At 40.3% G+C, this 13,409-nt stretch overlaps 1 protein-coding gene across 1 annotated transcript in view; it reads right to left on the reverse strand.

Annotated features, from left to right (window-relative positions):
* RMC1 (regulator of MON1-CCZ1) overlaps positions 1-11,554 on the reverse strand; it is a 17,432-nt gene extending 5,878 nt beyond the window's left edge. The window contains exons 1-9 of the mRNA XM_042029817.1: positions 11,127-11,554; positions 8,489-8,565; positions 7,077-7,161; positions 6,635-6,691; positions 5,447-5,533; positions 3,690-3,830; positions 2,005-2,108; positions 1,462-1,551; positions 712-817 (exon numbers count right to left, since the gene is read on the reverse strand). Of these exons, the coding sequence (XP_041885751.1) occupies positions 712-817; positions 1,462-1,551; positions 2,005-2,108; positions 3,690-3,830; positions 5,447-5,533; positions 6,635-6,691; positions 7,077-7,161; positions 8,489-8,565; positions 11,127-11,345 (966 nt within the window). The 5' untranslated portion in view covers positions 11,346-11,554. The remainder of the gene's footprint in view (positions 1-711; positions 818-1,461; positions 1,552-2,004; positions 2,109-3,689; positions 3,831-5,446; positions 5,534-6,634; positions 6,692-7,076; positions 7,162-8,488; positions 8,566-11,126) is intronic.
* Between the last annotated feature and the right edge of the window lie 1,855 nt (positions 11,555-13,409).

Below are 13,409 nucleotides of genomic sequence, written 5' to 3' on the forward strand. Positions count from 1 at the left end.
AGTTATGTTTTCTGGGTTTCTATAGTCATGTTTATACCTTGACCAAAACGCTGGGGAGAAAGTGCTCTGGGTTAATTAACATGAAATATAAATGAAACATCAATTAACCCTCCTAAGGAGGTAACATGCCCCAGTTCTTGAAGTTGTCCAAGAGAACACAATACAAGAAGTCCAAGCCTTTTCCCAAGTTAAGAGCAAAGTACCACTTCAGCTTAAACACTGACCAAGCCTTGCTACTGGGGCTACAGACAAGGAAGGTTTACCTATGGTAAGACAAGAAGGCTTGTTTCATACAAGTTTTTACAGATCCAGGCATTCAAACTAAAGGAGCCTAAGTCTGTGTCATAGAAACATTATCATTCAAATATGAGAAGTTTCCCAGGATTAATAATTTAGTATCCAATTTAATTCTACCTCTTTGTATAATGCCTTAAAAGCCTACACAGTGCAGCAGCAAAGCATCAGAAGAAACTGACAAGAAGCAAGAACAGTGTAAGAAGAAAGCAGGCATTACCAACAACCCTGATTGTATGTTAGCCCATCAAGATAAAAGGATAAATTTGAATCTCTTACAGTGTTATGGTTTTGTTCCTGCAAATACTCTGGCTTTTGGCAAAGCTAAGAATATAGAAATGTAATTTCTAGAGTGTTACTAAAACCTGCCTGGAACTTCTCAAAGTTACGGCACAACATAATATAAATAAACCAGACCTCAGTATCCTGATGATGTACTACCACCAAGTTATCCACTACATTCAGTGCAAACTTCCCAGTTCTGTTCAGCTTTAAAATATGTGTCTTCTTACAGGAGCCCTCTCTATGGAAACAAAGAAATAAGAACTGGTCAACAAGCCTGTTTAGACTATAAAAGACGTGTTTTCGTCCTGGTTTTGCTGGGACCCAGTTTATTTTCTTCCTAGGAGCTGGTACAGTGCTGTATTTTGGATTTAGTAAGAGAAAAACATTGATAAGACACTGATGTTTTAGCTGTTGTGAACAGAGCTTACTCTATATCAAGGACTTCTTTGTTTCCCATGTTCTGCCAGCAAGCAGGTGTGCAAGGAGCTGGGAGGGAGCAGGGCCAGGACAGCAGACCTGAACTGGCCAAAGGGATATTCCATACCTTAGGACATCATGCTGAGTAAATAAACGGGGGGAAGTGGGCGAGGAGGCACAGATCAGTGCTTGGGACAGGCTGGGCAGTGAGCAACTGTTATTGTGTCACTTGCTTTTCATGGGTTTTATTCCCTCCTCCACCCCCTTTTCATTACTACTAATAGTTTTTACTCCATTTCACTTATTAAACTGTTCTTATCTCAACCCAAGAGTTTTACCTTTTGGTGCCCCTGCCACCAGGGGTTTGGGGGAGCAGCTGGTGGTACTTAGTTGCCAGCTGGGATTAAACCATAACGCCCTGACACAAATGGGAACTGCCACTACTGTTCTTCATTCTGCTCTTACCTGGGTAAGTGATAGAGCACTACTTCTGCTCCTGTACTGTTGGAAGTCCTTGAGTGATGCCTCAAATAGAGAACATAAAGCTGCCCGTATCTAACAAGACAACAGGATTAAAGCATTATTTTCAATTAAAAGCTCTACCAATCTCTTAGAGCCATGCATTTTATCCTAAAAGAAGAGATGAGATTACCTAAGTCAGGTGATAATTTAATTAAAAGTGAAAAGACATCACAATGCATGACCTATACCCATGCAAGTTAAGCATCTGTGAACGATTCCTCTATCAAAATATCAACTAAAAAATGAAACATTCTCTAAACTTCTGTGGTAATCGGGAACGATTTCATGTAAGATTTCTCCATTTCCTTCCCCTCCCCACCTTGCCCCAAGAGGGTTGTTTAGATGCTTTGTTCAAGGCAGTAACTGAAGTGCAACAGTGCTGCTAAAACAAGAAACAAGTGCAACCATCGTATTGTTTTTGTCTTCTCCCAGAACTCCCGAACTGTCCCACCTTCCCAAGAAGGACCTGATGAGTGAGATACGTACATTGTAGCCATAGCAATATCTCTTTCAGAAAGGCTCAGCTTGGATGACTTGGGTGCTGCAGGTAACTCAATTTCAAATTTTGATAGCTTTGACATGGTCCCACTCTGTTAAACAGCACAACAAGAACTGTCACGGCCTGAACCAGACGGGGCCGAGCCGCGTTTCCCCGAACGCTGTATCACCAGCGCCCCCACCAGGCGAAGGGCGGCCATAGTCCAAAAGAAAGGGCTTGCGCTTTCTTTACCAAAAAAAAACCCCAAGTGATTTTTAACACACTTCCGTAACTTCAGAAGCTTTACCGTCTTGATTTTATAACTCCAGCTACAAAAATGTTTCTATTTTAATTAAGTCAAGACAAATTTGTATGCAAATCCCATGTACAACTGGTCTGGAGATCTCAAAAGTGCAGTTCTCTTAACTTACATTCCCTCTTCCAGAAAAGTATATGCTCCTACTCTTAAATAACTGCTTCCTGGGAAGCAGAAAATATCACTACCTCCTACCATTCATCGTCTCCTTACAGCATACCCCTTCTCCTACCCAAGGCTTCCTCCCTCCTCTTCCTCTTTTCTATGGAATTTATATTTAAGCAAGTTTTCAGAGTTTCCCAAGTTTCTACTGAAATTCACTTCCCATTCTTACTGATTCATTCTTGAGTGTGAAGTGTGAATACTACAGAACTATTTCCTTTGCTAGATCTCTATTTTCAAATATTATTTTAGTACAGGACCTTTCTCAGGAGATCTTTAAATATTACCTTCTGAACACAAGATAAAAATTGTTTAGCTTCAAGCTGCAACTTGACATAAATTGTGAAGAAGGGGGAACCATAACCTAAGATGTTCAAAAGAAAACTGGGAGCAGCTAGTAGGTTCCTCCCAGACACCTAAGGGAACATCAATTCAGGATGCAGTACAGACCCTACACAAGATTAACACAAACCATGTGAATAAGCTGCCTTTTAATCTCTTTACCCTTAAACTGCCACAGAAATCTTCCTAATCCATTCATAGGAGCAAGACAAATGCTGTAGTTCCTTTCCTCATTTTTAAAATCACCTGACTGCATCATTAACTTCAAACAGATTCTAGTTCTCACAACACTTTTTCCAAGATAAAATGAAAAATATTTTCCCAGTAACACAGTAAGTGTTGCCCACAGGGAAGAAGACCAAAAGAAATAACTACTGTAGACAAAGCCCTCTCTCGGCTTGGGACAACAGTTGTTTCTTAAGTGCTATCTTTTTTCTTTATCTCTTTTCCATCCAGTCATATTTGGAAGGTTATAATTATAATCACAAGTGAAAGGCCCTTACTTTTTATTTTTCATACTACAGAGAGCAAATGTTCATATTAAAAGTAAATCATAAATACCTATTTAAGTGAAAAAAATTCTCTTTAAAGACATCTAAGTTGTAAAATATTTTAGTCACCGATTTTTTCTTTCCTTTCTCAAGGTCAACTGTCCATCTTTGTCTGGACACACCACTTTTCAAAGAGCATGTAAGAAAGGGTGAATTACCTAATTTTAAGCCATCACCTAGGAAATACCTTATAGATTTGCTTATTGTCATACAAGGATGTGAATACATACACTCCTGGAAGAAATTCAAGGAATAGAATATTTGGATGAAGAAGCAGTTTAAGAAAAAATTAAAATGAAAAGTTTGGAACACACCCCTTTACCTTGAAATAGAAAGGCTGCAGGACATTGCCAAGGACAGTGGTTGAAAGGAGGATAACAGAGCTCTCTGGACAATACATGTACCAATTGACATTAATACTCTGATTCTTCAGAAGCTTTAAACTTCGTTTCTCTGGCAATACCTGGAAACACAGAATATTAGCATTATGTTACCACCAGTATTCCAACACCATAAATGGTAATGCACAGGAGCAAGGAATGTAAATGAGAAACAGTTAAGTGTAAAGACATTTACCATGCTAGAATTAAACATCAGAAACCTGGCAATTATGGCTTAGGCCCCACTTTACTGTAGCTAAGGAAATAAAGCACATCAAATCCTAATGAGCTCAAAGGTGCTGTGTTTTCCCACTCATCCAGACCTGGGTATACATTCTGTGCACAATGGAGAAAACACCTAGCTTGAAACTGATGCCTTAAGAGGCCTCCTAGACACAGAGACTGGACAGGAGTAAAAGAATAAAATAGGTATTTATTTGAAAGGCCTTCAAAGTACCCCCTGGGGCCAGAGGCTATTGCCAAGATGGACCCCAAGATGGATGACAGGTCATGAGTTCTTCACACCTTTATAGGTTTGGTTCATTTGCATATCAGGGTTCATTCTCCAATTAAAGCTTCAGTTCAATGATGTAATTCCCCTCAGCTTGCCCCCCCTTAGAGGCTCTTTGGATTATACTCTTTGGGCCTAGGATGGTCTGGGTGACCTTGGAGAGCAGGCCAGGAGAGGCTTTGTTATGTCTACCTAGCACAAGTGAACAGAAATTAGCAAGCTACAAGAAACCTCAGAGTTACACTCTAAGCAGTACAGAATCAGGAAAATATAAAAGTTAAAACCTAGGCATCAAAACAACCGGTGAAGTTTTATCAAAAAGTTCTTCTTACAATATTCTTACTGCATTCACAGCTTCCTTAATCTTTTGTAGAACTAAGTATATAAACCAATTCTCTTCATTTTAAGGGCATAAATATCCTCTCTTTAAAAAGACACTTACTTGATTTGGTCCTTTTACCTGCATGTTTGACATTCATAATCCTTTCAGGTGCTAAATATATATTTTCCCCTTTGATCAGCAGGAAATAATGCTGCTTTTTCAGTTACTTTCTTTAGTATTAGTTATTAGTAATTCTTAGAAACATTGTGTCTTAGCTCCAGGACTGAAATTATTGCAAAGTGCCCAACTTTTTTTTTTTTTTTTTGAAGTGTTTAAATATCCCTCATCATGAATGTCAGAATTGGTTATTTATTCATTAGACATCTTTAAAAACATATGCAAAGGTAATTACACGGAGGAACTCAATGAGGTCAACATAGAAGAAACTCTTCTGCAAATTGCAGCTATTCTAGCTAGTCAATTATTTGTTCTTTGCCACCTTTTAAGCATTTACACATCTTCCCCAATGCTGATTTGTTTTGCATTAAGTGGTATTTCACATTAGATTTAAATATTCATTTCCATACAAGCCAAGAGCATCTCTTAATCTAAGAGTTCTCAAGACTTAGTTGAGTACTCCTTTATACAAGGTTTTAAAACCTGTAAATGATAAATTTGCTCTGCCCTAAAAATGTATTCTTCTCAAAAAAATTTAAAAATTGTAGTCTGAAAACAAAATGGCAGAAGTTTTTTTTTTAACCAGTACACTTTCTCAATTACAGAGACAAGAAAAAAATTCAAATATGCTGTTACAAATTTACATTTTCAAGTCTCTAAGCATGTCCTATGGGAGTTATTTGTATTACCTGGTAGAATTCAATTCCTTGATCTGTGATGAAGACAATTTCTGTCGAACTTGTCCAGCAGAATCCTAGAATATTGGCATTCTTTGTCTTTTAACAAACAAGCAAACAAACACTCTTTTACTTGGAAAAATAAACTATTCAGATAAGCTAATACTACTAAATGAAGAACACGAGACCAAAGGCAGTTTAGGTATCCAATCTCTGGAGTTAATACTTTTGGCCAACCAGACACCCAGCATGCATCAGTTGCTTTTATAAAGCATTCCCAAACTACATATGAACACAACTACTGTATAACCTGGATTTTTGGCAGCATGTAAGATTTACAAGTTTATTACACGATCAAATTTTATTTTCACCCTAGAGGAAACTAAGTTCCTCAGCTTCAAACTCTACTGCCAATTCAACCAGTTCCTGACATGAAAAGCAGGAAGATATGTTTAGAGAAACTAAAAACGAAGTGGAAAACTTTGCCATGACTTCACTCAGAATCTACTACTATTACACTCAGAAGTTTCATTACCATAAAGATTTTTCTAGAACGGTTTACTTAAACTCATAGTCCTAAATAATGAAGCAGACAGTGCTTCAGCTTTAAAGACTACAGGGATAAAGGGATCTGTGCAAATCAGACGTATAAAAATTTACTTTAGCATTCTATTACCCACAAATGTAATTTGTTTTAGTTAAAAGTTGGAAAATACCAAACAAAGACAATGGTACTTGTTTCTCATAAAATAATCATCAAAACATTAGAAAGATTGTTTAAAAATACCAAACATAGTACAAAAACTAGTAATGCTAATGTCTAATTATCTAATTAATGCTTAGTGACATTAGGATAAAACATCCACATTAACATATCTGGCACTAATATAATCACTGTCCACTGCTTCTGTATCATCAGCACTTTGTCTCTTCTCCTTACCAAACCTTGACATTTGTTGCCTTCACAGCATTTCTGCTTCCTCTAGGAAACAATTACATTCACAAGACTGGGAAGGTTTTCATGGTGTTGTTAATACTTGTTTGTTCACCTCAGTTTAGGTAGACAGTAGTGACTACATATCTCATTTCCTTTAGTGTTTTGAAAGGTACCTCAATTAGTTCTCTCGTAGAGTAGAGGTCACCAGCCTAACTAACTTTAGATTTTCACTTAAGCATATAAGCTTGGGACATTTAACTCACCTTACATTCCTGTGTATATTCTAGCTGAGGGCTATCTGGAATAAAATTCAAAAAATCCTGCAAAAACACCCATTAAGTGTATTAGCAATTATGAAGCACAGACAAAATACTTACATAGATACAAAAGAAAAGATATTAGTTTATCAGATTGTTTTGGATGAGATAGATATAGATACAGATATATGAAAAACTTGGCTTATATTCCACTCCACCCTTGCCAGAGAATTCTTTACAGAAGTTGGCTCCCCCTTACACTTTTCCTTAAACGATGACACTAGCAAGAAAACAATGCTGCCTGTCCAGCCTCTCAGGATGATGGAGGAATTTTCACTAGAGTGTTTTTAGCCAACAGACTTTTTGAACATTTGTCTCAGAGACTTCTACTCTGGAAGTAGATGATTTCCAGCTCCAATTCCCTAGCTGCAGGGTGTAGGTTTCTCACCACACTCTTCAAAGTTCTCTGCACAGCCAGGATCTTGTTCCCCAAGGAAAATTTGATACACTTCACTTCTCCTTTGTCCTCCATCCTGTACAGAAAGAAACACAAGTTATGGAAATATTATCTAAAATAGTTTCTTAAAGAATATACCCTCAAAAAAGACAATGAAAGAGGAAAAAAAGTGCACTGCAAATGCTTCTGAATACAGATTATTACTCTTGCCTGCCAGTAATGTATTCAAAACCCAGACTGAAAGAATATGGTAGCTCACTCTTCAGAAGTCCTGAACACATCAATTACAGAATCATGGCTAAGGTCACACAAATTAGCACCTGAAATCACTGCAAATGCTCAGTTCTGTTGGCCTGTGATGTGGAACTGGAAAACTTGTGGGACTATCCAAACCTGCATTTTCAGTTCTGTCCCAGTGAGTCTGGAGTTCTGTGACACTCACCAACATCCTGCAACCTGCTCTGTTACTTCCAGAACTCCTGCTAGCTGACACAAGCCTCCTTGCTCTCCCATTAGGACACAGCCTCTGGAAGAACTTTGGATGTTAAAGGGAGAGTGAGGCTGTCTTCACACCATTAAAATCAATAAAAATGTATTCTTACCAAACAAGCATCAGCACAATTGGCACAAATAAGGTATATAGCTCCTCCAGCATATGTTATTAAGTCAAGCCAAAGAGAGTGAGACAGCCAAGTACGAAAATAGTGGAACATCATGAATTTTAGTAAGCATTTTCAGCTCCTTCAGGATTGACAAGTGTAATCAAACAAAAAAGTAAAATAAACCCAGCAACTTTCAAGACAGGCCCTACGCAATACCCACGAGATCACAGTAAACACATCTTGATTATAAATTGCTTCATCCATATCTGGATTGATGTGGCGTAAAAGAATACTTCCTTACACAGCTGAGTGCAAAGAGCCATCACTCTTAACAGAGACATATGTAAAAATAGTTTACTGTAGTCAAATTCTACAAAAAATGTTTCCACAAGAAACGGAAGACACAGAAGAAGCCAATTTAGATTAAACAAGGAACAGAAGGTGAGAAACCTACATCTAGGTTTGGACATTGTGCTTGAATCACAGGCATAACCTGCTGAACTGTATCCTTGGCTAAGTCATTGCTGCTTTAGGAATCACTCTCTCATATGTATAGCATGTTTTAATAAAAGACTGTTGTTGAAAAAAAAACGAGCTACAGCCTAATTACTTCTTCCCCTCAGAAGACTATAGGGAGGGAAAAGCATAATCCCTTAATTGCAAGATTATATCTAAGAACAAATCAAAATATGATCAGAAAGAACTACTTTAAAGTTTTATACCTGAATTACAGTAGACCAGGACTAAGTACCACATAATTTTAAGATTGCATGATTCTATCCCAAGATAAAGGGGCCTTACCTGAAGGAAATAGGATTTCTATCTTCCAAACCTTTAACAACAACTCCTGTAGCTCCACCAGATCGAACAGCAAAAACCTACAAAAAAAGTTTTGAACATATTTTTAACTCTTTCAAAGTCATAACCTTCACGTGCTGCCTCTTCTATAAGCCACATCTTTAATTTTTTCTACAAGACACAATTTTTGTTCTTCTGCAGATCCGCCAGTTCACAGAGATAATCTGGAATTCCAAGTTTACTTAGAGTTGTCAGATTGCATGGTACTGCAAGAGTCTTGTAGGCATGTTCTGAACTACTGAGCAAGTTAAATCAGTAAAAATCTGATATAAGCCTTTATCTTGGTTTTATTTCTTTTATATTTATATTTTTCTAAGTCAGGTACTAGTAAAAGTATCTGAGACATCAGGGCATTGTTTAAAACAAAAATAAGCTCATCTTGGGGATTGGAAAGAGATGTAACTCAATGACCCAGAAGCTTAATTGTGTCAGAACACGTTATTAAATAGGAATAGTTTAACAGTAACCTGCTGACTTGCATGTATCTACGGAGTTTCAGCCAACATGCCCTAGCAACTGAGAATTCCTTCAGCACAACTTCAAATATATGTGTAGAAAACCTGCTACAGATATGACATGTATTGAGCTGGAATAAGATAACATTAAAAAAAAAAGAAAAGTCATGCTGTTACAACCTTTACCTAGCTTAGAAAAAGAAAGGCAGAAAAACGCCTTATTGGTACTTGTTGTACGTGCAGCAGCACTAGGCACACAGATCAGGTCTCAGGGTAACAGGGACATTGTTCTGTACTATCAGCCATGCTGCCAGTCTGCTATGCTCAGGCAGGAAATACAGGTGTCAAGACTATAAATTGCAAGCAAATCCACAGCCTTATTAGAATGACAAATACTTAGTTTAACTATTTTTGGTTTTAAGTAGATAGAAAATGAAGGCAACACTTAATCTCTGCAAGATGAGAAGATTGCATGGGCAGGTCTCTCACATGGGAAACTGTCATTGAAACGCTGGTTACACATGATTCAGAGACACAATGGAAATCAAACTATTTAAGCTTAACAAGAAAACACAGACAAATAAATCTACACTGGAAAATATGAATCCTTCAAGTGAGCTCTCAACAACCAGTTTCTATGTAGTTATATCACACCCACACTGTGATACAGTATCTCCCAACAGGGTATTTCAACTAGCCCTCAAAATGTAAGACAATGGATTATAAGAAGAAATAAATGGAAAGTGGCCCAGTGGACTTGGAGGTGCTGGTTGACAGCAGCTGAACGTGAGCCAGCGTGTGCCCAGGTGGCCAAGAAACCAACGGCACCCTGGCCTGGATCAGCCATAGCAGCCAGCAGGACCAGGGCAGTGATTGTTCCCCTGTACTCTGCACTGGTGAGGCCAGTTCAGGGCTCCTCAATTCAGGAAGGACACTGAGGTGCTGGAGCACGTCCAGGGAAGGGCAACGGAGCTGGGGAAGGGTCTGGGGTACAAGTCCTATACGGAGTGGCTGAGGGGGCTGGGGATGTTTAGCCTGGAGAAAAGGAGGCTCGAGAGAGACCTTATCACTCTCTACAACTCCCTGAAAGGAGGGTGTAGCCAGCTGGGGGTTCCCCCCTTCTCCCCAGAGACAGAGCCAGAGGACATGGCCTTAAGCTGCACCAGGGGAGGTTTAGGTTGGACATTAGGAAGAATGCCTTCCCTGAAAAGGTGATTAGACAGTGCAATGGACTGCCCAGGGGGGTGGTGGAGTCACCGTGCCTGGAGGTGGTGTTTAAGGGAAGATGTGGCACTCAGTGGTATGGTCCAGTGGACAAGGTAGTGTTCAGTCAAAGGTTGGACTCCATGATCTCAGAGACCTTTTCCAAACTAAAGGATTCTGTCATCATTCTGAACAGAGTGCAACAGCAAGAAACACACCCCAGAAATACTGCTCCCTCTCCAAACATGTCCGCACATGGGGCAATCAATCCATGACAGCTTTATGGGGAAGAAAGCTTGAAGGTTCCAATTCCATGAATGCTGAGGTCAAAGAACGGTTACAGGAATTAGACAGTGAAATGTATCCACATTGATAAAGCCTCATGACAGGCTGTAGATCTTTTAGCTATACCGAGGTGAACTCTCAGGAGTCCATACAGGTATTAAGGAGAATATGCTTAAAAGCACTAAAGCCAAGAAATGACCGCCTAAGTCTGTGCCACAAGGAACGCTGTAATTATTCATTTTTTAATGAATATATTGAATTTCAGGAATTGAAAGGGGTGTGAAAAAAATCAGGGTAATTAAGCTAAGAGCAAAGTGACAAAGTTTGTCAGTCATGTGGGGACACTTGGAACAGAAAGGAAAAGTGCTGACTCCGATGAATTCCAGAAAGACCTTACGGCAGTAAGGCAGGTGAAATCCAACCTAATAAATTGGTGAAGGGAAAAAAAGCAAACTACCGCCTCTAGCACGGTGACAGGTCCTGAGCCAGCACCCGGCGGGAAGGGGAACAACCGGGCTCATGCCCGGCAGTCGAGGGAGGGGACGGGAGGAAACCAGAGCCGGGCAGGGAACCAAAGCCAAGCAGGCGAGCAGCAGCGGGCTGGGCTGAGCCCCCAGGCCCGGATCCGCGGCCCCCACCTGCTTGTTGGCCTCGTCGAAGAACACGCAGTTCACGGGGTTCGCCTTCTCGAAGTGCACGGGCCGCGCGCACAGCGCCAGGTAGCAGCCGCCGCCCCTCGCTCGCCCCTCGCCTTCTCCCGCTGCTGCTGCTGCTCCTGCTCCTCCCGCCGCCGCCGGCACTCCCGGCGCCTCGTCCTCGCCCGGCCCCGGCGCCTCACGGCTCATGGCGGCGGCCATTGCCGACCCCCGCTCCCGGGCGGCCGCTTCCTGTTTACACTCCCCTCGCGCGTGACGCGCTGCTTCCGCCTTAAAGGCGCCGCGGCCCGGGGGAGGGACGCGGATCCCCGCTGGAAAGGGCCGCTGGCGGGTGCCGGGACGCGGATCCCCGCTGGAAAGGGCCGCTGGCGGGTGCCGGGACACAGACCTTGGCCGGAGAGACGGCGAAGAGCGTCTGTGTGGTGCTTAAATTTCTACTTCTCCTCTACTAAGTTGTGCCTCTCCGCTTTAATCTGAAAGGTTTAAATTGGTCCGATCTCAGGTTTTGTTTTGGTTTTTTTTTCCCTCTCTTAACTTTCCTTTTCTAAGCCAGCGTCTTCCCCTCTTGTGCTCGCTGTATCGCGTTTCAAAGGCAATGTAGCGGTGGGCGAGAGAGCCTGCGCTTGCAACAGCCGGGATCCCGAACGCTGGGAGAGACTGGGAATGGAAACGTGTCAAGCGATTCTGAACGCCAATACCCGAAAGATACCAGTGAGCTTAACAAATGAGAACGGAAGCCTGGCAAGCTGCAAAAACTGCTTCAGGAAAGGTGTGAATGCTGGCTAGGTGGTAAATAAGAAACACGTGGAATGAACATAGAGGTACATTACGGGACCGCAGTGCAAATATTTAGGAGCGAATCTATCAGAGAAGGAAAATTAAGAAATTAGGGTGCCAGAGTAAGATCTGACTGTAACAAGTGTCACTCATCAGGGCACCCCTCTAGCTGGGAGGATTTATTCTGCTTTTAAAAGCAAAGCTAGTGGACTTTAAAATAGTTAGGCAAGCAAAAACACTGTCTTTCTAAACCAAGGCAGCATTGTGTGGAGGCCGCAGGGGCAGGATGGGGCTTTTGGCCCAACCTTTTGTAGTGATTTTAAAACCAACCAACCAGAAACAATCTCAAAACTTCTATGTGGAGAAAAACAGGAAACAACTGCTTCCAAGTTCTGTCTTTATTTGTCCATAATTACTGCACTGTCACTATTGATCCTGCTCCTTGGCAGGAAACTGCTTGTGTAGTGGCTTGTTGTAATTCAACTCTGAAAATAGCCCTTATTTCAGGAACAATATTAATAAAGCATTATTGAAGTTAAAGTCTGGCTTGGTCCTCAGCATTGATGCTGAGCATATATTTTAGTTTGGAGAACAAAACAGCAATGGGTTTTTTTTTGTTGATGCACTGGCAAATACCTTAGTTCACTAGATGTAAGCCCTACATTATGATCTAGATATTGTGTGAGAATATCACTTATGCATTTTCTATTTGGTTTAGAAAGGAAAATTTAAAAAGAGGGGAAAAGAAAAGACTAAGATCATAACAATTTAAAAATTTCAGATTAAAATGGTAGCACATCTTAGTATGGGAGAAATAGAAATTTAAGTACCAGATGCTAACACAGTATCATGCAAACGGCTGTTGAATGACTTGTGACCCAGTTAGTCCAGCTGCAATTTCACATCAGACTAGAGATACTAAAGTCACAACTAAGAATTACAGCAAGCTGTAATTGTTCTGCAGAACCCTCCTGCATCATCAAAAAATTGGTAACTGGAGATGACAAGTATTTCCAAAGCATTTAAAGCACATTAAAGTTTATAATTTTTTACAAAGTAACAAAATTCATTGCTTGTTAGTCAGAAGTTTAGTTAATCCACGGTGAAAATTTAAGAAATTCTACTGACATTTACCCTTCTCCTACTTCTCTAAAGAACAGCATGCACTTCCTGCAATTGCAATAGAAACTGAGGTATCTTTGAGGAGAAATCAGCAAACAAGTAAATATACACACAACTTGAAACTCTTGTCATAGAACCTTAATGGCCAATTCCAAAACTAAGATTCTATTTGCTCAATGATAATCCTGGAACCTTTTATTTCAAAGGAGTCCAGGAAAATGCTTCTTTTAGCAAACTCGAAAACATGCCCAGGTGTCTTAAAATCTCCATGCAAATTCCTGAGCCAATTTTACTGATGGAAGTGAAAATATATTTATATATAATATTATATATATAATACATAATATAATTGGGCCCAACTGATTT

Source organism: Corvus kubaryi, unplaced genomic scaffold (genome assembly GCF_017639235.1).
Source record: "Corvus kubaryi isolate FWS band 111438036 unplaced genomic scaffold, C.kubaryi_AGA036_p1.0 132, whole genome shotgun sequence".
NCBI lineage: Eukaryota > Metazoa > Chordata > Aves > Passeriformes > Corvidae > Corvus > Corvus kubaryi.